Source organism: Apodemus sylvaticus, chromosome 18 (assembly GCF_947179515.1).
Source record: "Apodemus sylvaticus chromosome 18, mApoSyl1.1, whole genome shotgun sequence".
Taxonomy (NCBI): Eukaryota; Metazoa; Chordata; class Mammalia; order Rodentia; family Muridae; genus Apodemus; species Apodemus sylvaticus.
The window spans coordinates 38,293,645-38,317,651 of record NC_067489.1 but is presented as its reverse complement, the minus strand read 5'-3'; the positions used below and the strand labels follow the sequence as shown (position 1 = coordinate 38,317,651).

Here is a 24,007-nt window from a genome sequence, read left to right as displayed (position 1 = left end):
AATTGTGAGTATGAGTACCATCATAATACCCTTGGGTGTTGTCCGTGTCTGTGGGTTTCATGCTGTTATTTTTAAAGACAGGATTTCAGTATATCGCTTTGCCTGGTTTGAGTTCATGGTCCTTTAGCCTCTGGTTCCCATTCAAGAGCTTGAACTACAGGCACATATTACTTATTGATTTTTATATTTCCATTTCCAAGAAAATATATTTTCGTGAAATTCCTTTGATAATTTTTTTAAGATTTATTTATTATTATATGTAGGTACACTGTAGCTGTTTTCAGACACACCAGAAGAGGGCAAAAGATTTTATTATGGATGGTTGTAAGTCACCATGTGGTTGCTGGGATTTGAACTCAGGACCTTCTGAAGAGCAGACAGTGCTCTTAACTGCTGAGCCATCTCACCCACCCACCTTTGATAATTTTTAATACTAGTTTTTGTTCTGATGGGAAAGGTCTAATCATAATTGATGTGATACTCTTGATAATTAATCCATACGATTTCTTCATAATTTATTCTTAAAATATTGTCATGAAATCTTCTCAAAGGAAAACAAAATAATATGATCTGGATTGGCTTTGTAATGTGAACAATGAACTATACAATGACTTAACATGTCATAACTCTGGAGTGACTGTAACATCTTTCATACAGATACTTAGTACCATATACCTCAAAAGTCTGACTTTTGACTTTCAAAATCTTTTCTCTATTATTTTCTTTCCATAGCTTCATCAGATTCATTAATCTCTGTACCAGTCATTCTACCTGGCATTTTTTTTCTGATATAGTGTCTAACTCAGTGTTATTCAAAGCAGAGGAACCACACATTATAAAGGTTTAGAATGCCCAGTCAATTAAAGAGAGCAGAATAGGAAAGAAGACAGATATAATTCTTTTATCTGGTTTTGGTTTCAAATACTACATAAGAGTCAAGGTGTGTTCCTGTGTGAACTCATAGTCTAAATATTTGTGCTTCTATCCCTAGTGTTAATTCTTGAATGACTTACTAGCAGGTGAAGTGACAATGTCCATGGCCTTGTCTAATGATAGTTGCTTCATGTCACATCTGCAGTGTAGATTTTTCTTGAGACTTAAGATAACAAAGAGAATATTGGTCCCCACATTCTTTTTCTCCTATAGAGTTGAGTTCTAGATTGAACTGCCTAGCAACAAGAAACTCTCAGGCTACAGAACAGTGCAACTAGCTTAGGTTCTACCCCATGGTTGTACTATCTCAAACAGTTTGCTTTCTATTGACTCCTCCATATGAGTGATCAGATTTCCTATGCTTCATAACCTTCAAAGTGAATTAACTTCTTTTCATTACTATCATTCTGCATTTTCCCTAACGTCATATAATCATTATACCTTCTGTACCTTTTTTGCTAATGTTGCCTACATGACCCCAGTTGAGGCCATCCAGGGAAACATAAACAAATAGGCATTAGCATTAAATGACATTATAGATGAAGTGGATTCAACAGAAAGCTACAAAATAATGTATTCAATGAGTACAGAGCAAACACTTAGTATCCATGGAGCATTGTCTAAAAGAAATATAATACTAGGAAAGAATGGAAGTCTTCTCAGATGTAGAGAAATGGAAATAATTATTTGTATTCTATCTGATCATAGTGAAGTGAAGACACATATTAAAAGAACAAAAAATTCAAACACACATGAACTCTGGGAGATTAAATAACACAATCCATTGACTGATGAATGTGTCATTGAAGATATAAATAAATTTCTAAAAAAAACCCATAGCATATTAAAGCTTATTAAATACCAGTAAATCAGTTACAACACCAGAATATAGAGTTCCAATTGCCTATATATAAAGAATCAAAGTGATTGCAAATAATATACACTGGGCTTGTATAACCCAAAACAAGCCAAATTCTATATTAGTAGTTTAAAATAAAGAATTTATTGTAGAAATGAAAGAATAGAAATAAACAAATACAAAAAAATTAGTGAAGCAAACAGGTTTTTTTTTGAAATTGAAAGATCAACAAACTGTGAACCATGCTACCTAAAATAGTAAGAAAACACAAATGAGTGGAGTGAGAAAAGCAACGTGAATCATTACGGTGGACATGAATGGAATTCAGAACCCCATTAGGACATACATTGCTAGAAACATTCTGCCAAGTTGAAAACATTTAGAGAAATGGAAATAGATGGATTTCAACAGACACATGACATATTCTCTCTCCCAGGACAACAATGTTACAACTAGATATATTATGCCTGCAAGTACAGCCTCTAGTGTCAGGAATAGGCAACTTCTTGTTGAGTCATTTGCCAAACAAGTTCCAAAATGTTAAAAGCTAATGCCTAGGCTATTGGTTGCTTTCTACAACTTGGTGATGAGGTCCAATTGCTAAAGGCAATACTTGTGTCATCCAACATAGAGAAGTCAAGCAAATGCCCAGCTAGAAGCTTCTCCCTTAATGACTAGTGTTCATGGTACTAGAAGGTGCTCTGTATATTACAGGAGAAAAGCAGTCATTCATATCACCAACTACAAACCCAAGGACCTATAAGAGTAACTTACCTGTAAGATATATTGGTGCAATCATGGTACAAATGTCATGGGATTAACCAACCATATTTTCTTAAAGAAGAAGTTTGAAGCCCACTCCATGAGCTGTAATTCATACAAGACACTGCAAAAGTGGGCATGAACCTGACATTAGATAGGTCATGGGTCTAGCGGAAAGTTAGTACTGATATTCTGAAATGGAAGCTTAAAGGTTCTTTGAAAACTCAGTTGTGTTGGAAGGTGTTTTGCTGAGGCAAACACATGAAGGAGTGTTTCTGGTCTTGAGTCTTCACTGATCTTCACTTTGCTGAGGGAAGAGGGGTGGCACAGCTAGAACTTCTCCTGCTGGTCTATCCTGACACTACTGAACTGGACTGTGGGTATATCTGTGAAGCGTTTGTGAGTGGATTGAGCTGCCACTGGTGATCTGTGAACTGAATTGCTGATTTCCTGACAATGCAAATGGGATTATTCCAAAGAACCTTTCTAAACGGTCCATCCCCCATGTCCTTTCTTTTCTACTACCTCTGGTGGGTGGTAGGTAGGCAAGAAGAGAGGCTAAAACATTTAAAAACCATCATTACAAATATGTTTTTTTAAAAAAATTAAAGTTACAGGTGGTACCCAACGTGGCTTAGGCATAATGGGTTTGTAATATAGAGAAAATGAGAGATTATGAATTCTTAGCAATGTTGCTTAAGGAGTTTCACAACATGGCTGGGAGGAAATCTGCCTTGGTCCCAGAAGGATTTTTGTTTGTTTGTTTTGCTTCATAATTTCCACGTATACTGTTTTGGAAATAATGGGAAACCCAGACAATTCTCTTCTGTTAGCGAAGAATGCAGAGTTGGCTGTGGACATAAAGAGTTTGCAGATAGAGGTAGAGGTGCTTGGGAAACACAAGGGGCCACAGGGAGGAGAAAAATGTTCAGGCTTGGTGAATGAGATCAGGAATGTACTGCATGATGAACGACAAAAGCAAACTAGAGTAGAAAATAAACTGCTGCCCCACCCAGATGAAAGAGCAAGCAATGGCACAGGTACAACCGGTTAATGCACAACTGAGTGCAACGCCAGCGAATATGCTTGGGCCCACACAGGCACCTTCAGCCTTCCCAGTCTTTGTTCAGCATATACTTGCTTCCAATGGTGGCAACCCATAGACATGTTAGACCTAAAGCATTTTAAAGAGGCTATTGTAATATATAATTTACATTCTTCCTCTGTCAAAGAAACATTCAATAAATACAGCATAGGGTTGTCCCACAAGACGGGGAGGGATTGGTGTCAGCTGTATTAGAAGATGAACAATTACAAAGGTTGTTATGATGGAGGCAGGAAGCCACAAAACCAGGACAGTGCCATTTAGCAAGGGCAATAAATGTTACCAACGGGGGCTGGAGAGTTGGCTGAGCAGTTAAGAGCACTGACTGCTTGCTCTTCTAAAGATCCTGAGTTCAAATCCCAGCAACCACACGGTGGCTCACAACCATCCGTAATGAGATCTGATGCCCTCTTCTGGTGTGTCTGAAGACAGCTACTGTGTACTTACATATAATACTAAATAAATCCTTAAAAAAAAATGTTACCAAAAACCATCTACTTGATGAAGGGCGTTCTGCTGACTTACAAGAACAAATGCAATCTGACAATGATGGTGTAGTTGAACAATGTCATGTTGATGCTTTAGGAACTTGGAATTTGGTTGAGGAACCTGGGGGGAAAAACTATTTCATTTACTAAAATGATGCAAAATTCTGGAGAAGCCTTCCCAGAATTCTTACAGAGGTTGAGTTCACCTGTGAATAAAGCCATAACAGACCCTGAAACCAGACAGTCATTGATATAAATATTAGCATTTGAGAATGTAAACACCAAGGGTAAGAAAGCCATCAGACCATTGAAAGCACATGGACCCCTGTGGATGAATACACAAGGGAAACAACTGATATTGGTTCTCAGGAGTAAATGCAAATATCATAGGCAGATCATAGCTAGATATATCAGGAATCCTAAATGCTTGATGCTTTAATTGTGGTGAATTTGGTTATTTCCAAAGAAATTGTAAGGCGGAAAGACTCAGAGCTCAAAATAACAGGAACACTGACAATAGAGACTACGACAATAGTGGAAGAGGACAAGCAGTGCCTCCCTCCATCCTCATTAGAAAAGCTTCTTCTTGCAGTAGATGGATATTAACACAGAGACTCGCAAGTGGACAGTGAGCAGGAAGTGAGAGACTTTGGAGGACTCAGTCCAAAATCAGATTTCTCTCTCAAATCCCTTTCCTCAATTCTCAGGGATTCATGGGGGAAAATGAGGCAGGGAATTGTAAGAGTTACAAGCAATGGTTGACTTCAAGAAAACAGCCTAGAGGCACAAGTCAACTCGGCAAAGTGTCTATGCAGATGGGGTCCCAGAACCGAGAGGGGCATGAACAGGACCTGTCACCCCTAACCAACAAGTCATTTGCAATCAATGACTGATGGGAAGGGGGAATTCAGTTTCTCAAGTTCAATATCTCTGTGCATGTTAACCACACCTCAGGGTTGGTCCCATGGACAGGATTAGCTGGCCAGAACAAAATGAACTCCAGGTTCTTTATTTTTTGTATATGGGCTTTTTTTTTTTCCTTTTTATATTGTTTTTGGTGTGTTTTGAATTTAGTGTTTTGGGTTTTTTGTTGTTGTTCTGTAAAGAGAGAGAACATGAAGTTGGGTGGGTAGGTAGGAAGGTAGAGTTGTAGGGAGGATCTGGGAAGAGATATGAGAAGGGAAGTCATGACTGAAGATATTGTATATGAATATTTAAAAAAATAAATGAAATCAAGGAATAATTTAACAAAGACATCAGAAAGATTATTAAATGTGATTAAGTTAGCTTTATTCTCCAGATGCCAGGATGGTTCAGCACCCAGACATAAATAATCACAGTATATTTCTTAAATGAATGGTAGAAGACAAATTTCATGACTACCACAAAAAACATGTAATGATATTGACAAAAGCTAACACTTCTTCAAAATAAATGTCTTGAAGAACTGTGTTAGATGGGCCATATCAGAACATATCAGGAGATAATAAAGAACTCTATATCTATATCTCATCTATAATCTATTACCATATATACATATACACATATATGTATACATATATATCCAACATTATATTAATTAGGGAAAAGCACAAAGCTGTTCTGCGAATATCAGGGCCCAAATCATTGTCTACTTTCTCCACTTCTATTCAGTGCAATACTGGAAGGCTTGGCTAGAACATCGCAGAGAAGAGAACTAAATAAGGGGAATAGCAATGGGAAAGGAGGAAGTCAAAGGCTTGTTGTTGTTTGGTTGTTTGGTTGGTTGCTTGTTTGTTTGTTTGTTTGCTTGCTTTCTTGGTTGGTTGTTTTGGGGTTCAATGAGACTGTATTCCTTTGTATAGCTCTTGCTGTCCTGAAACTCCCTCTGCAGACCAGGCTGGCCTTGAACTTATAAGATCCATCAACCTCTGCCTTCCCAGCACTAGGATTAAACGCATACCCTCCCACTGCTTAGCAAGTCAAAGAATTCTTATTTGCAAAATCTGTGGTTATGTATTTAAGAGACCCAAAAGACTACACCAGAGAACTCTCAAAAACTGATGAACACTTTCAGCAGTATGGAAGGATTCAAAATTACCATACACAACCTAAAGTATTTCTATTACAAATAATAAACATGCTGAGGAAGAAACCAAAGAAGCAATTCCATTCACCATTGCCTCAAAACAAACCGAAACCAAAGACCTCTCGTACAGTCAACCAATGAAGTAAAAGATCTCCACAATGGGAATTTTAAAACATTGAAGAGAGCAGTTGAAGAGGATACTAGAAAAGCTGCCATTCCCATAGGTTAGAAGAACCAATTTTGAGACAATATCTACCATAACAGAAATAGTCTACAGAGTCAATGCAATTCCTATCAAATTCCAATGCTTGTCTTCACAGAACTAGAAAAAAATATCAAAATTAATGTGCAAACACAAAGTTCTCAGAGAACCAAGGCAATCCTAGTCCAAGACCCAAGACTGGTAGTGTCACCACACCTGATTTCAAGTTATATTACAGAGCCATAGAACAAGAGGCACATGGTACTGGGACAAAACCAGATAATTAGATTAATAAGCAGAGAAGAGAAGGGCCAGACATAAACCCATGTAGCTACAGTCAGCTGGTTTTTTGTCTGGATAAGAAGAATGCTGTGTACAGGGAGGTATTGATTCCCTAATTGGTTCTTTTTATTTTATTTTACTTTTTGGATTGGTTTTTTCGAGACAGGGTTTCTCTGTATAGCCCTGGCTGTCCTTGAGCTCACTCTGTAGACCAGGCTAGCCTTGAACTCAGAAATCAGCCTGCCTCTGCCTCCCAGAGTACTGGGATTACAGGAAGTGCGCCATCACCGCCCGGCTCTCTAATTGGTTCTTGATAGTGTCAGTTAAAGACAGTGGAAGCTAATCGCTGGGTGAAGGAAAAAGGGTGGGATTTCCGGGTTCCAGGAGGAAGAGGAAAAGACTAGATGCAGAGTTCCTTTCTCAGCCAGGCTTCTGGGAGGGGAACACAAATGTCATATAAGGCCTGGGGTAGTCTAGAACTGGTGGGACCTCTGCCACCAGCGGAATACTGACATAGGATAGCTGATGAGTTTAGGGCAATAGATTCCGTGCCCAGCAGTTGTGTTATCTGGCTGGTTTTAAAGTGTTAGAACTGTCTTGTGTTTTCTATTCTCAGCATTAAAGTGGGCTGGAAGAAAAAGAGCATAATCGGGGCGGGATTTAGGGGCTTTGGAACGGGAGAATCAGGCAAAGGACCGAGCTCTAGGGTAGAGGTAACCAGGTGTAGTGCAGGCTGGCAGGAGAGCGATGTCGGAGCTCCAGCTTGGCGAAGCTACCCAGGATGAATAGATAACCCCGGTGGAGCGCTGGCTGCCAAGAGTGCGCCCCAGGCAAAGGAGCAGCAATATTGTTAAAAATACACGTAACAAGACTGTTTTGACACATCTATATTTTTAAGGTTGGATATCCACATGTAGAAGGATGAAAAGAGATATGCCTTTCTCACTCTGCACAAGAATGAACTTTCAGAAGACCATCATGTAAGACTTAAAACTCTGAGGCTACTAGAGCAGAAAGCAGAGAGCAGGTAAGGACTAAGAATATAAGTCCCTTAAACTAAAAACTGCATGAACAATGTTTAGATTTGCATTTTCTTGATGGATGAGAGTTTTTTATTGAAGATAAAATTTTATTTTATACAATATATGGTGATCATGGTTTTTATGCATTCACCTTTTCCTGGACCCTCCTCCCCACCTCCCGGCTCGCTCTCTCTTCTCTCTCTCTCTCTCTCTCTCTCTCTCTCTCTCTCTCTCTTTCTCTCTCTGCACATTCCCCAGTTTTAAGTCTCGGTTTTAGTTGCCATCTACTGCAGGAGGAAGCTTCTGTGGTGATGGCTGATCAAGATGCTGACCTATGACCAGAAGTGGAATGTTGTTCGGAGTCATTTTAACAGGAGTTTTTAACAGAACGCTGTTTGGTTTTCCCCTAGGTTCATGGCCTATCTAGTCTCCAGCTCTTGGCTACCTGAGCAGTGCCAAGCATGAGTTGCACCTTGTGGAGTTGGACTTAAATCCAAGCCGAAAGTGGTTGTTTACTCCAACAATGTTTGTGCCACTATTGTTCCAGTGTATCACACAGGAAAGGTAACAATTTCACATCAAAGTTTTTGGACTTTGTGCATCAAACAACCTGACTCAGTAGTTACCTTTGTCCTCTGATAGCATGCATAGTTTCTTCTAGGATCATGAACACTAGTTAAGAGGGGGTAAAGACTGTAATTAGGCACCTGCTCAATTTCTCTTGGTTAAATGAGATATATAAATGGTGTGTTTGGCAATAGGCCCTTACCATTGTTTGGTGGAGAGCTACCAACAGCTAGCTAAATATCTTGAATAAATTTAAGTATTTATTGGCCATGTGTGTTTCTTCCTGTGAAAACTCTACTTCACTTAAAAAAAAAACCACCAACAACAACAAAACAAAAAATTGGTCTGGTTCTTTCCATATTGTTCTGTTTATCATTTATCTGTATTATTATATGTGTGTGTCTTAGCATTATTGTGGTATATGTACCCGTGCCTATGAATGTATGTCGTGCCTGTGTGTTCACCTGTGTATGCATGTGTGCACTTGTGTGCATGCATTTGGGGAAACTGATAACTGATGCTTGGCATCTTGTGGACACTCATCCTCCCTCTCTGTTTATTTGAAATAAGCACTCTCAATGGACTTGGAGTTTATCAGCTCACTTAGGCTGGATGACTCAGGAGCTTAGGGGATCCGCCTGCCTCCATACCCAGTCCTAGTTGTTGAATTACAGGTGTATGCCTCCATGCCTGCCTCCTTATGTGGATACTAGGGATCAGAGTTCATACCTTATGTTTGTATAGCAAGCACTTTACGTACTGGGCTATCACCTAAGTCCCATGTATTATTTATATTAGTCTTCTGTCTGAATTAGGATGGCTTTTGCTGTAATGAAACACCATGACCAAAAACAAGTTGAAGGGGGAGGGAATGGCTAACACCACCATATCATAGTCTCTCACTGGAGGAACTCAGGGCAGGAATGGAGGACAGCAGAGCTAGAATCTGGAGTTTCCCAATCCAACCCCTTCCCACTTCCCTGTCTTGGTATTCCCCTACATTGCTGCATCGAGCCTTTCTAGGACTAAGGGCCTCTCCTTCCTTCTTCTTGGGCATCATTTGATATGTGAATTGTTTCTTGGGTATTCCAAGCTTCTGGGCTAATATCCACTTATCAGTGAGTGCATACCATGTGTGTTCTTTTGTGATTGGGTCACCTCACTCAGGGTGACATTCTCCAGTTCCACCCACTTGCCTAAGAATTTCATGAATTCATTGTTTTTAATAGCTGAGTAGTATTCCATAGTGAAAATATACCACATTTTCTGTATCCATTCCTCCATTGAGGGACATCTGGCTTCTTTCCAGCTTCTGGCTATTATAAATAGGACTGCTATGAACATAGTGGAGCATGTGTCCTTATTACATGCTGGAGACTCCTCTGGGTATATGCCCAGAAGTGGTATAGCAGGGTCCTCTGGAAGTGTCATGCCCAGTTTTCTGAGGAACCACCAGAATGATTTCCAGAGTGGTTGTACCAGCTTGCAACCCCACCAGCAGTGGAGGAGTGTTCCTCTTTCTTCACATCCAGCACCTGTTTTCTCCTGTGTTTTTGATCTTAGTCATTCTGACTGGTGTGAGGTGAAATCTCAGGGTTGTTTTGATTTGCATTTCCCTGATGACTAAGGATGTTGAACATTTCTTAAGGTGCTTCTCATCCATTTGATATTCCTCAGGTGAAAATTCTTTGTTTAGCTCTGTACCCCATTTTTAAATAGGGTTATTTGGTTCTCTGGGGTCTACCTTCTTGAGTTCTTTGTATATCTTGGGTATTAGCCCTTTGTTGGATGTAGGGTTGGTAAAGATCTTTTCCCAATTTGTTGGTTGCCATTTTGTCCTTTTGACAGTCTCCTTTGCCTTACAGAAACTTCGTAATTTTATGAGGTCCCATTTGTCAATTCTTAATCTTAGAGCATAAGCTGTTGGTGTTCTGTTCAGGAACTTTTCCCCTGTGCCCATGTGCTCAAGGGTCTTCCCCAGTTTCTTTTCTATTAGTTTCAGTGTGTCTGGTCTTATGTAGTGGTCCTTGATCCACTTGGACTTGAGCTTAGTACAAGGAGATAAGAATGAATCAATTTGCATTCTTCTGCATACTGACCTCCAGTTGGTACCATTTGTTGAAAAGGCTGTCTTTTTTTCCACTGGATGGTTGTAGCTCCTTTATCAAAGATCAAGTGGCCATAGGAGTGTGGGTTCATTTCTGGGTCTTCAATTCTATTCCATTGATCTACCTGCCTGTCACTGTACCAATACCATGTAGTTTTTAACACTATTGCTCTGTAGTACTGCTTGAGGTCAGGGATACTGATTCCTCCCAGGAGTTCTTTTAGTGTTGAGAATAGTTTTAGCTATCCTGGGATTCTTTGTTATTCCAGATGCATTTGAGAATTGCTCTTTCTAATTCTTTGAAGAATTGAGTTGGGATTTTGATAGGGGATTGCACTGAATCTGTATATTGCTTTTGGCAAGATGGCCATTTTTACTATATTAATCCTGCCAATCCAAGAGCATGGAAGATTTTTCCACCTTCTGAGGTCTTCTTGGATTTCTTTCTTCAAAGACTTGAAGTTCCTGTCATATAGATCTTTCACTTGTTTGGTTAGAGTCACCCCAAGATACTTTATACTGTTTGTGGCTATTGTGAATGGTGTCATATCCCTAATTTCTTTCTCAGCCTGTTTATCCTTTGAGTATAGGAAGGCTACTGATTTGCTTGAGTTGATTTTATATCCAGCCACTTTGCTTAAGTTGTTTATCAGCTGTAGTAGTTCTCTGGCAGTGTTTTTTGGGTCACTGAAGTATACTATCATATCATCTGCAAATAGTGATAATTTGACTTCTTCCTTTCCAATTTGTATCCCTTCAACCTCTTTTTGTTGTCTGATTGATCTAGCTACTTCTAATTGCTCTAGAACTTCAAGTACTATTTTGAATAAATATGGAGAGAGGGCAGCTTTGTCCGGTGCCTCATTTTAGTGGGAATTCTTCAAGTTTCTCTCCATTTAGTTTGATGTTGGCTACTGGTTTGCTGTATATAATTTTTATTATGTTTAGGTATGGCCCTTGAATTCCTGTTCTTTCCAAGACCTTTAATATGAAAGGATGCTGAATTTTTCCAAATGCTTTTTCAGCATTTAATGAAATGACCATGTGGTTTTTTTCTTTGAGTTTGTTTATGTAGTAGATTACATTACTGTATATTGAACCATCCCTGCATCCCTGGGATGAAGCCTACTTGATCATTGGTGAATGATTGTTTTGATGTGTTCTAAGATTCAGTTGGCTAGAATTTTATTGGGTACTTTTGCATCGATCTCTTTCTTTGTTGGATCTTTGTGTGGTTTTGGTATCAGTGAATTGTGGCTTCATAGAACGAGTTGAGTAGGGTTCCATTTCTATTTCTATTTTTGGAATAGTTTGAAGAGTATTGGTGTTAGGTCTTCTTTGAAGGTCTGATAGAATTCTGCACTAAAACCATCTGGTCTTGTGCTTTTTTTTGGTTGGGAGACTGTCAATGACCACTTCCATTTCTTTAGTGGTTTTGGGACCATTTAGATGGTCTATCTGATCCTGATTAAACTTTGATAGTTGGTATCTGTCTAGAAAATTATCCATTTTATCCAGATTTTCCAGTTGTCTTCAGTATAGGCTTTTGTAGTAGGATATGCTAATTTTTTGAATTTTCTCAGTTTCTGTTGTTATTTCTTCTTTTTTGTTTCTGATTTTGTTAATTTGGATATTGTCTCTGTGCCCTCTGGTTAGTCTCGCTAAAGGTTTATCTATCTTGTTGATTTTCTCAAAGAATCAGCTCCTGGTTTTGTTGATTCTTTGTATATTTATTTTTATTTCAACTTGGTTGATTTCAGCCCTGAGTTTGATGATTTCCTGTCTTCTACTCCTCTTGGGTGTATTAGCTTCTTTCTGTTCTAAAGCTTTCAGGTGTGTTGTTAAGCTGCTAGTGTATGCTCTCTCCAGTTTCTTTTTGTAAGCACTCAGAGCTATGAGTTTTCCTCTTAGCACTGCTTTCATTTTCATTCCATAAGTTTGGGTATGTTGTGCCTTCATTTTCATTAAATTCTAGAAAAGTTTTGATTTCTTTCCTTATTTCTTCCTTGACCAAGCTATCATTGAGTAGAGCATTGTTCAGCTTCCATGTGTATGTGGGCTTTCTGTTGTTTTTGTTGCTATTGAAGACCACCCTTACTCCATAGTGATCTGATAGGAGGCATGAAATTAGTTTGATCTTCTTATATCTGTTGAGGTCTGTTTTGTGACCAATTATATGGTCAATTTTGGAGAAGATACCATGAGGTGCTGAGAAGAAGGTATATTCTTTTGATTTAGGATGAAATGTTCTATAGATATCTATTAAATCCATTTGGTCCAAAACTTCTGTTAGTTTCACTGTCTCTGTTTAGTTTGTATTTATGGAGGCATTTCTAATCCAAAGCTCCTTTGTCTCTGATGATTTGAACTTGTGTCAAGTTGAAACACAAAACCATCCAGAAAAACTGATCACTTGTCAATTTGGCAGTCAAACCCATCATTATTAGATCCACAATTTTTCCTTCCTTATTTATCCCAAAGGTCTCAGATGTAGGGAAGGCCATGGAGAAAGGGCCTGTAGTGTCAACAGAAGTCTGCTGGAGGGTGTGGGGTGCATCTCTTAGCCATGCCAGATACCTGGGATAGGAAAGGTTCCAGGAAGTCTATGAGAGTGACTATATCTGTATCTGTATCTGTATCAGTATCTGTATCTGTATCCTTATCTCTATATATCTCTATGCACACACAGGATATATATATATATATATATATAACGATATATTGCATTTTCCAATGGCATTACAATGAAGGTCTTTTCATGAGAGGTAGGACTTTTCATTGAGAAGTAAGAAAGATAAATGAAGTGACAAGTGGGAGATGGGGAGGCTTAACTGAGGTCATGATAATCCTCAGGTCTCTGCAACTGCTGAGGGCCATGTGTGCTCCTGTGGTCCTGCTACAGCTTGGACTTATGTTACTACTGAAGGCTGTGTAAATCTCAATGGTCTGTGCTACAACCTGAGGCTATGCTAATGACAGAGGACTTTGCTGAGCTTGGGGTCATATTAATATAGGTGGCCTGTGCTGCCACCTGGGAAAATGTTGATGTCCAGGTTAATTCTGCTGTTGGGGACCATGTCTGGGTCCATGGTCCTATTGCAGTCAAGGTCTGCTTTGATGTCCATGGCACATAGTAGTACAGAAGCTCATGTTGATGTCTTTGGTCTGTGCTGTTCTAGGGTTGTGATGATGTCTGTGGCCTATGCAGCATATGGCTGGTTTTTTAGCATCATGGAAGGCCATACTGAGGTCAGTAGCATGTTCATGTTCTGTGCTGTTACTAGAAACCACGTGTAATCCATGATCCATGCTCCCACTGACTATAAATAGCAAAAAAAAAAAAAAAAAAAAAAAAAAAAAAAAAAAAAAAAAAAAAAACTACATTGCCATGGTATTGATGACTACAGACTCATTTGAGAAAAAGAAACATGGCTTCTGTGAAAACCACCAATCCCCCCTTCCAAAGTAACAGCCTAGACAGAAGTCCATAGAAGGGTGCTGCCTGTACTCGACCCTACTTGCCCTTGGGAATTGGAGGTAAGATGGCATGGAAGTGAGAAATGTTGCAGCAAGCTCCTCTGAATGCTTCTATAAGTTCCTTTAGTACCCTCTACCTGTGTCAAATTGGTCCCAAGAAAGTACCTCTTCTAAACTGTAGTTCCTGTTTGGCTGGCATTGTTTGAGTCAGCAATCCTTGGTCTCTAAGGAAGTCCTCAATAAGGTCTTCCTGGAGGAGATGCTTTTGTGGCTGTGTAGCCCACTTGTTTATGCAAAGGTTGCTGCACTGTTCGTATTACAGAAACAGACACTTAAAAATTATCATAAGGATGCTGAAAATTAAAAACAATGAATTCATGAAAGTTTTAGGCAAATGGTTGGAACTGGAAAATATCATCCTAAGTGAGGTAACCCAGTCACAAAAGAATACACATGGAATGCAATTACTGATAAGTGGATATTAATTAACCAAGAAGCTCTGAATACCCAAGACACAATTAGCATATCAAATGACTCCCATGGAGAAGTAAGGAGAGGGCCCTGATCCTGGAAAGGCTTGATCCAGCATTGTAGGGGAGTACTAGACAGAGAAAAAAGGAGGGAGGTGATTGGAGAATGGGTGGAGAGAAGAAGGCTTATGGGACATATGGGGACGGGGGGGGGGGGGGAATTGGGAAAGGGGAAAGCATTTGGAATGTAAACAAAGAATTTAGAAAATAAGGATGCTGAAGTGTAGCTCTCTGTTATTAATGGCTTCTGGGTCGGAGGAAAAACTCAGTTATCTTTAAGGGACTGGGAGTTTGATAATGTTCCACTGAATATATGAGTCACACAAATTTAACTTTTTTCTTTCTTTTTCTTTTTGATCTGTGTGTATGGGGATGGGAGACAGAATTAAGGTGGCATTGGGGGGCAGACTTCAGAGGAGTGGGAAGTTTGAGTACTCAAGGTTCACAAAGGATTAATAAAAACATTCCCAAACAATTAATAAAAATATTACTGAATAAAGAGTATGGTGTTTCCTTCCGTTTAAAATACTTGTCCATATGTGGACTTTGATAATCTTCTTACATTGGTCTACAGGCAGATACTTGTCTTGGATACATTTTCATTCATTTCTCTCCAGTAATAGTATCCTAAATGATGCGATAATCAACTCAGTTCACTTCATTCGGAATGTCATGAATAGAATATATGTCTTTTGATTACAAAGCTAAGCAAATTTGGGCTTTGTTAGTACTTGGGTAAGAACCTTCATCCATAAGATCAATATGTCCCTAAATACATTTTTATGCTCCATCAATTACTATTACACTGCCAAAGGAAATGAAATTAATTTGATGGAGATAGTCAAGCCACGCTAAGGTTATAAATGCTAATCTGTGTTCAGGTATATCTAAATACAGCCAATTGCTCCCCAGGTAGATACACCATGTTACTCTGTTTTCTGTCTTAGAAAAATACAGCAAAGACGATTACCCAACACAGTCATGGATGATCAAGGTCAGAATTAGTCCATCTTGGGCCAGCCGTCCTTCACTCTTCTGCTGTTTCACTGTTCACATGTGGTCTTCCAGACTTTCATTCCAGAAGACTATATGCCAGACTTACAGCCTTACAGGATGTCTGTAAGGATTAATCTCACCAGTATAGAGAGGCTCAGTCTACTCTCTTGCTGACTTCAAGTTCAATATCAATAAAGAATCCTAACACAGACACTTTACTTACTTGAGACAAGCCTCCTTCATGTCTCATGTTCATAAGCAATGTGGTTCATGAAGTTGTAGAATTTAGAAATGTCAGTTGTTAATGCAGAGGGCCCAGGAAGCCCTCAAATTCATCACATGACTTAGGAATGATGATGCAGGATGGTATGATAATCACCATGACTTAACAATGCCTTGTTCTAACACTCAAAACTTGAGTTTAGTGTTGTGTCAGAGCAAGAGACCTGGGCTTTCCCTCTCAGCAGAGATCCTCACCCTGACTCTACCTAACACCCATGGCACACCAAGGAGCCAAAGCTGATCAAATGCAGGCTGAGCTTTCTCTGCCCATTTCAGATTTGTCTCAAGGTTTGACATTTCTATTGATGTGGTTCTCACCAGCAGAGTGATCTGCTTCTTTATGCTACGATTTTTCAAAGTTGAGGATTATTGGTATTATTTGCATAGGAAACATGACAGTGAATACTTAACTTTATTCCAATGGCTCTGTAAATATTACAATATTCTGGATCCTATTCTTTATATACACATATGTGTATGTATGTGGTGTGGGCATATGTATCTTTGTGTGTGAACATATGTGATTGGGTGAAAGTACACATGCATGTAAGAGCATGTTCATGAGGTCACAACCTCAAGTAGAACCCTCAGACACTCTGTCCACCTCCTTCAAGACAAGGACTCTTGTTGACTTGGAGTTCACAAGATAGGATAGACTGCTAAGGAATGAACCCAAGAATGAAGCTGCCTAACTCTACCTGACCAGAAATAGCATTCCAATCATCCACAAACCACCACACTTGGCCTTTTAGCATGGATTCTTGAGAAGTCAGTTCCTCAAAATTGTGAGGCTGCCATTTTAGTGATGGCACAAGCGCCATAGCCCTGCGTCTGCATCCGATACTGCAAACAAAGGTGTAAAGATGTTGAATTGCTAGCAATAGGAGCTCCAGTTTAGAGGCCTTCAGACATTATACTTAAGTACAAGGCAAAAATCCCAATGGAGCAAAATGAACATGTGGAGATTTTAAAAGAATTCTCATGCATGTGACTCTCTCCTGTGTTCTCTGGTTTACTAAGGGATGTGACATATCACTCAGCATCCAGACATGACAAAATACTTTCTTGAGAGACCCCCACACTGCCAACTACATGGTGTCTCTATCAACTCTGGACTGGAGGTCACTATGAAGAGACTGAGGATATTCGGCTATGAGTTTGGGAGTTAGTTCCTTGATTGTGGAACCCTAATATCTAAAGAAGGATTTGGCAACAGGGCACTGGAATCTTTGTGATTCAGAAAAGGTTCAGGGACCCAGGACTCAGCCCTCAGGAGGGAGGTTGTTTGACAGTTGTTCTGCTTCTCTGGGGATGAGAATGATGTGCTAGGGAAGCTAGTAGAAGCACTGTCTACTCTCTGAGCCATTTCTAATACCACCTTACGGCCACTCAGGAGACAATGGAGTTGGGTCAGCCAGAAGTCTCAAAGGTAGTTTGCAATTATCTATTGCTGGAGACCTTCTAAATGTCACTTTTATTTCCTCTGATAATGGGATGAGATGACAGACATACACAAGCTGTGTGAATCCTAGTTTGGGTTCAGCCCAGGCTTTTCTTTCTTTATTCTAACTATCCCTAGGGTAAGGCCTGGATCTAGTAGCCTCCTAACAATCTAATCCTCCAAACTGACTGATTCAATCTGACTCTTCTCAGCTTATCACTGAATTGCTCTGCTTGGCCTCTAATTAACTTCAGCTATATGTTTTCTTTCTTTGTTTTTTTTTTTTTTTACATTTATAATAAACCTTTAATGCACTAGCGTTGGGCAGATATCTACCCTAAAAGCTAATGGAATTACTTCTCCATCAATAACCCAAGTTTTGGAACTTGCTATATTCCATCTGTGCAGCTCTTAACTTTAATCAGCCAATTCTCATGGTCATGTTTTTTTGGGGGGTGGAGGTGTTGAGACAGGGTTTCTCTGTGTAGCCCTGGCTGTCCTGGACCTCACTCTGTAGACCAGGCTGGCCTCGAACTCAGAAATCCGCCTGCCTCTGCCTCCCAGAGTGCTGGGATCACAGGCGTGCGTCACCACTGCCCGGCTCATGGTCATGATTGATAATTTCTACCCATGTCAGCTTGTCCTCACCCCATCTTCTCTCTCTCCTTTCTCATGGTGCTCAGCAACATGTTTTAATATCCTGGCTCCTGATCCTTCTCTGGCTTTTTTCTGTCTTTACCTGTGTCTAGGTTGTTCTCTCTGCCACTCCCTTTGTAAAACTTTCTGGGTAAAAACTGTCACACATTTCTCTCACTGTACTGCTAGAAAGTAGCCTCTCATTCCTATGCTGTTCTCTGAGTTGGACATAACTTATCTTTGGCTTATCTGTCAATTGTTTCTCTGATTTGTTACTTTGCCCACAATTAGACTTCACTTTCAGCCCTGGTTGCCTCTTCCTACAACCAAACCTTGACCTTCATTGCTAGGGATTAAATGTAGGTATTAAGGGCTTGTCTATTCTGGACAGATCATACTATAATCCAGGACATATTTGCATTCTGGCATGGCTATGTTTTTGATTGAGATCCATTGACACGGGACTAAAATTCTTCTCCAAGACTTCACAGTGGTACAGGTTTTGATGAACATGTGTCTGTCCAATGTGACTAAAGGCAACACTATCTGTGGATACACGCATGATATAGGTCACACCCTGTGTTCAAGAGTCAAATAAAGCTTCTGATGCCACCCAAGTGAGAAAGGCCTCTGAGGTTACACTGACCAGAACTTCTCTTAAACAAGTTTCCAATCCAGGTTTCAATCTCGCCGTGACTCCAGTGTAGGAGAGTTCTACTGCAGAGGACCAACAGTGAGAAACAAGGACCCAAAGAATCCTGTTCTGTGTGTGCCAAGAAGAATAGAGAGTGTGTATGTGAGTGTGTGTGTGGGGGGGTTAGAACTGAGAGAGGCAAAACAAAAGGGGGATCCCCAAGGGGTGGGCTTAACTATGAACACTGTAAGATAGCATGAGGCACTAAAATTGCTGAAAGTGAAAGACATTACATATATACCAGGAACTATACTTTTATTGAACACTGAGGGGTTTATTTTCCATGCTGAAATATTAAATATCTCTAGAACTTTCTGTCAGCTAATTTTAAAACATGCAATGCTACACATGCCAAGATGATACGTGGTAATGCATGAAGGCTTATAGCGTGTTACTTTTCACATTTCAACCTGTTGCTGTTGGAACTCATGGCTTGCTATATTGTTCTCTTCCTCCTCCTCTGAAGTGGAAACATACCTATTCAAAAGCCAAGGTAACAGAAAGAATAAGAAAATAACAAAAACAACCAGAATAATCAGGTTCATATTTTCCTGGGGTTCCTCTTCTTCCCCAGGTGGTGGGCCACTGTCAACACTCCCTCCAAGGCCACTTTCCAGGCAATGTGGTGGCTCCCACCCATGGTTACAGTGGCAGTGGTATAAGTTGTTGCATACACCTTTCATAGTACATGTCTTGGGTGAACACTGATGTAGCCACATGGACTTACGGACACACTTCTTATTAATACACACATGCTCTGGACCACAGTCTGTGCCATCTTTCACAAAACCAATGTCAGGGATTGTCATCCCAAAATGGTAGTCAGTCCCCCAGCAGGTGACACCATTGAGATGAGTCCAGTGTATAGTGGAATGCTCTTGCAAAAATGGAATGCCTGTTACGTTCTCACACTGAACTCTGCCACAGAGGCTATCTGAGTCACTACATCTTAAGTATGTATCTCTGATCATACCACAGTTGCCAAAACGGTCACCTTGGGTGTTGAGTTCTCTGTAGCAACTGTGAGATGCACTCCTGGCTTCTTTGCCAAAGATTTGCTTACACTGTTCATCTCGGATATTACAACTCTTTTCATAGCAGTAGCCACCATCTTTACAGGGGCTCCCGTTGAGCAAATAAACGTCATTAGGACACTTAGAGGAATGCCCGTTGCACCATTCTGGAAGGTCACATTCATTGACCTTTTCTCTGCAGATTGTGCCTGCTGGCAAGATCTGACAATGTAAGCAGCAAAGCCCAAAAGCACAGGCAGCACCATCATTGAGGGTACACCTGGAGTTACAACATTGATCTACTGCACACGAATGCCTGTCTCCACAATCACACTGCTCTCCGTCATCAACCACTCCATTACCACAGAACTGGGTTCCTAGGTTGCCTATTGACTTCTTATCCTTGCGCAAACAATTTGCAGTAGCATATTTTGTCCAAAGTGCATCATAACTACAGTTACTGAATGCATCGTTGCCATTGTATGTTGCAGACATTAAGCAATCCTTAGTTCCACATGTACATGAGCTTCTGTCATGCTTCATACCCAAATTATGACCCATCTCGTGTGCTATAATATGTCCAAATAACAAAAGGTCACGTCCTAACAGACGATCAACTCCACAATTAAGAGATGGCACACAGACAGTTCCAACATAAGCTAAACCAAGGAGCCCACCGTAATAATGATTCACAAAAATATGTGTAATGTCATTTGGAATACGAATATTAAAGCTGAGAGTCTTCCAAATACAAAACTCTTTTAGAAGAATATCCATTCTATTCACTGGAACAAGGTTTCCTTCATTCCACATCTCAACTCCAATTAAAATTACCTCAATATCCAGTGCAAGAAAAATATCATTAATTATATTGATAATGATGAAAACTTCCATTAACACATGTGTCCTATTATTGTTATGATAACGAACTCGATCACGGTCAACAACCAATGCCAGGTCAAGAAAACGCTTGTGAGTCCACCATCCCTCATACTGGCTTTGCATCAGAGTGGGGTTCTCATTCTTCTGAAGCATCATTTGCCGTGCTATCTCTTCTTCTGTCAAGGCACATCTCATGGGAAGTGAAGCTTTCTCCTCACTGTCTAGCTTGTGAACCAAATGTTCAAATGTAGAAGAAAGTTTCTTGGGCTTGATTTCATACACTGTGCCATTTATCTGTAATATTCCTTGAAAGCCTCCATAGCAGGTGTTAATAGCAACCCTGGACTCTGTGTCTCCATCCATAAAGCCATGGTAGTAGCAATCATTCTGGACATAAGGCTGATCTTTGTGTAGAGCACCTTGCTTAGTGTAAGTGAATACAGAGAAGAGTCTTGATACCAAGAACTTCTTGGCCTTCATGTAAATAAAGTGTTTCTGGCCCCCAAAGTGCAGGCTATAGGTCAGCCATCCCATAGCCCACGTTGGTCTGTTGCCTGTGACCTGTAAGGGTATCACTACTTCTGGGAGGCTGGTGTGCTGGGCATACCCAGTCAAGGGCCATGATGAAAGAATTGTCAGTATCTCCAGCCAGAGGTACAAATGAGGTATCTGTGTGTGTACCACAGCCTTACCCATAGCATCCTTATCCTATGAGACAGCAAAGGAGGATGCCCTTTGTCTTGTTTGCAAGCAGTGCTGGATTTTAATTGTTTGTCTTCTGGTTGAGTTGGTGCATTCATTAAAGCAGAAAGACTAAATGAAAGGACAAAAATTGGAGTATCTCAGTTATGGGCAGGCCACGGCGGAAAAGAAAGATCAAGATGTGAGCTAAAATGGCTGAGGTATTGTTCAAAGGCATGACTCTACGAAGTGCATTAGACTGGCTGCTTAATTTTGTTAAAGTACAAACTATGGGTGAAAGTAAAATTTTTAATTTTCCATGGTTGATGCCCTTTGAACCTAGATAGAGAACTCTTGGAAAATTTTAAACAAATGAATTTATATACCTAAAGTAAATATTTAACGAAAGGTATCAGTAAACAGTGGATATGTGTGTGTGTGTGTGTGTGTGTTTATGTATGTATGTGTATGTGTATATATAATAAAATTCTTCTTTCAATTGTAAATACTGAATTGTGTCACCTTATGTAGGAGAGATTGTAAATACTGCTCACATTACATTTTTTTTAGTTCAACACACACACACACACACACACACACTTAGGAGTATTCACACACACTACAAGCTTATTGTGCAAAGCACCAAGAGATCATAGAAGAAAAGAAAAGAAAATTATCTATTGAGGACAAAAGTTGTAAATTGTGAGTACCATCATAATACCCTCGGGTGTTGTCCATGTCTGTGGGTTTCATGTTTTTAAAGACAGGATTTCAGTATATCACTTTGCCTGGTTTGAGTTCATAGTCCTTTAGCCTCTGACTCCCATTCGAGAACTTGAACTACAGGCACATATTACTTATTGATTTTTATATTTCCAAGAAAATATATTTTCATGAAATTCCTTTGATAATTTTAATACTAGTTTTTGTTCTGATGGGAAAGGTTTAATCATTATTGATGTGATATTCTTGATAATTAATTCATATGACTTCATCATAATTTATTCTTAAAATGTCATGCAATTTTCTCAAAGGAAAACAAAATAATATGATCTGGATTGGCTTTATACTGTAGACAATAAGTTGTACTATGAATCAACATGTCATAACTCCGGAGTGGCTGTGACATCGTTCATACAGATACATATAGTACCATGTACTACAAAAGTCTTACTTTTGACCTTCAAAATCTTTTCTCCATTATTTCTTTCCATAGCTTCGTCAGACTCATCAATCTCTGTACCAGTCATTCTACCTGGCATTTTTTTCTGATATAGTGTCTAACTCAGTGTTATCCAAAGCAGAGGAACCACACATTATAAAGGTTTAGAATGCCCAGTCAATTAAAGAGAGCAGAATAGGAAAGAAGATAGATATAATGTTTTTATCTGCTTATGGTTTCAAATACTACATAAGAGTCAAGGTGTGTTCCTGTGTGAACTCATAGTCTAAATATTTGTGCTTCTATCCCTAGTGTTAATTCTTGAATGACTTACTAGCAGGTGAAGTGACAATGGCCATGACCTTGTCTAATGATAGTTGCTTCATGTCACATCTGCAGTGTAGATTTTTCTTGAGACTTAAGATAACAAAGAGAATATTGGTCCCCACATTCTTTTTCTCCTATAGAGTTGAGTTCTAGATTGAACTGCCTAGCAACAAGAAACTCTCAGGCTTCAGAACAGTGCAACTAGCTTAGGTTTTACCCCATGATTGTACTATCTCAAACAGTTTGCTTTCTATTGACTCCCCAGAATGAGTGATCAGATTTTCTAGTATGTTTTAATAACTTCAAAGTGAATTCATCTATTTACATACCACCATTATGCATTTCCCCCAATGTCATATAAGCATTATACCTTCTGTACTTTTTTTTGCTCATGTTGCCTACATGGCCTCACTTGATCCTCAACATCCAGGGAAACATAATCAAATAAGTATCAGCATTAAATGACATCATAGATGAAGTGGATTCAACAGAAGGCTACAAAATCATTTACTCAATAAATACAGAGTAAACAATCTTAGTATCCAAGGAGCATTGTCTAAAAGAAATAAATATTAGGAAAGAATGGAAGTCTTCCCAAATGGAGAGAAATTGAAATAATTCTTTGCATCTGATCACAATGACCTGAAGGCACATATCAAAAGCACACACACAAAAAATGAAACACACATAAACTCTGGGAGACTAAATAACACAATCCGTTGAATGATGAGTGGGTCATTGAAGATATTAAGGCATATTAAGGAATTTCTAGACCCACTCCCGGAGGCAATCTGTCCTCCAGGATTTCCAACAGATCCAGGGCCACAGGTAAGGCCCCCCAAAGCCCCAATATGTGACCTGAGAACCCTAAGACCCAGGGGATTTGGCACCCCCACCCATTCAGAGGCACACGTTCCTTCTGTCTTGCACCAGAGCTAAGAAGCAGACAGTGGGCTCTCGATTTCCTCTCACTCTTCCCCCACTCAGAGGCAGCTTGTCCACCAGGGCTTTGGACACATCCAGCATAACAGGATCACAGAGACAGTGGGTCCTCCAGGAGTTCTGACACAACCAGGATCACAGGGTCACATGCTCACAGTAGGGACAGGCTCCAGCCAGAGATAGCAAGGAAAGCTAACACCATAGATAACCAGATGATAAGAGAGAAGTCTAAGAACATAACCAACAGAAACCAATGCTACTTAGCACCATCAGAACTCAGTTCTCCAAACACTACTAGCCCTGGACACCCTAACACACTTGAAAAGCAAGATTTGAATATAAAATTCCATATCATGATGATAGAGGACTTTAAAAACTTCATAAATAACCCCCTTAAAGAAATACAGGAGATTTTTGCTTGGTATAGTAGTCTTGGCTGATATTTGTGTTCTCTTAGAGTCTGCATGAGATCTGCCCAGGATCTTCTAGCTTTCATGGTCTCTGATGAGAAGTCTGGTGTGATTCTGATAGGTCTTCCTTTATATGTTA

At 39.7% G+C, this 24,007-nt stretch overlaps 1 protein-coding gene across 1 annotated transcript; it reads right to left on the bottom strand.

Moving 5' to 3' along the window:
- Positions 1-18,849: 18,849 nt before the first annotated feature.
- On the bottom strand, positions 18,850-22,277 carry LOC127669002 (disintegrin and metalloproteinase domain-containing protein 25-like). The gene is given in 2 exon segments (XM_052162883.1): positions 18,850-21,159; positions 22,209-22,277. Coding segments are annotated over 2 exon segments (2,379 nt in total).
- Positions 22,278-24,007: the final 1,730 nt, after the last annotated feature.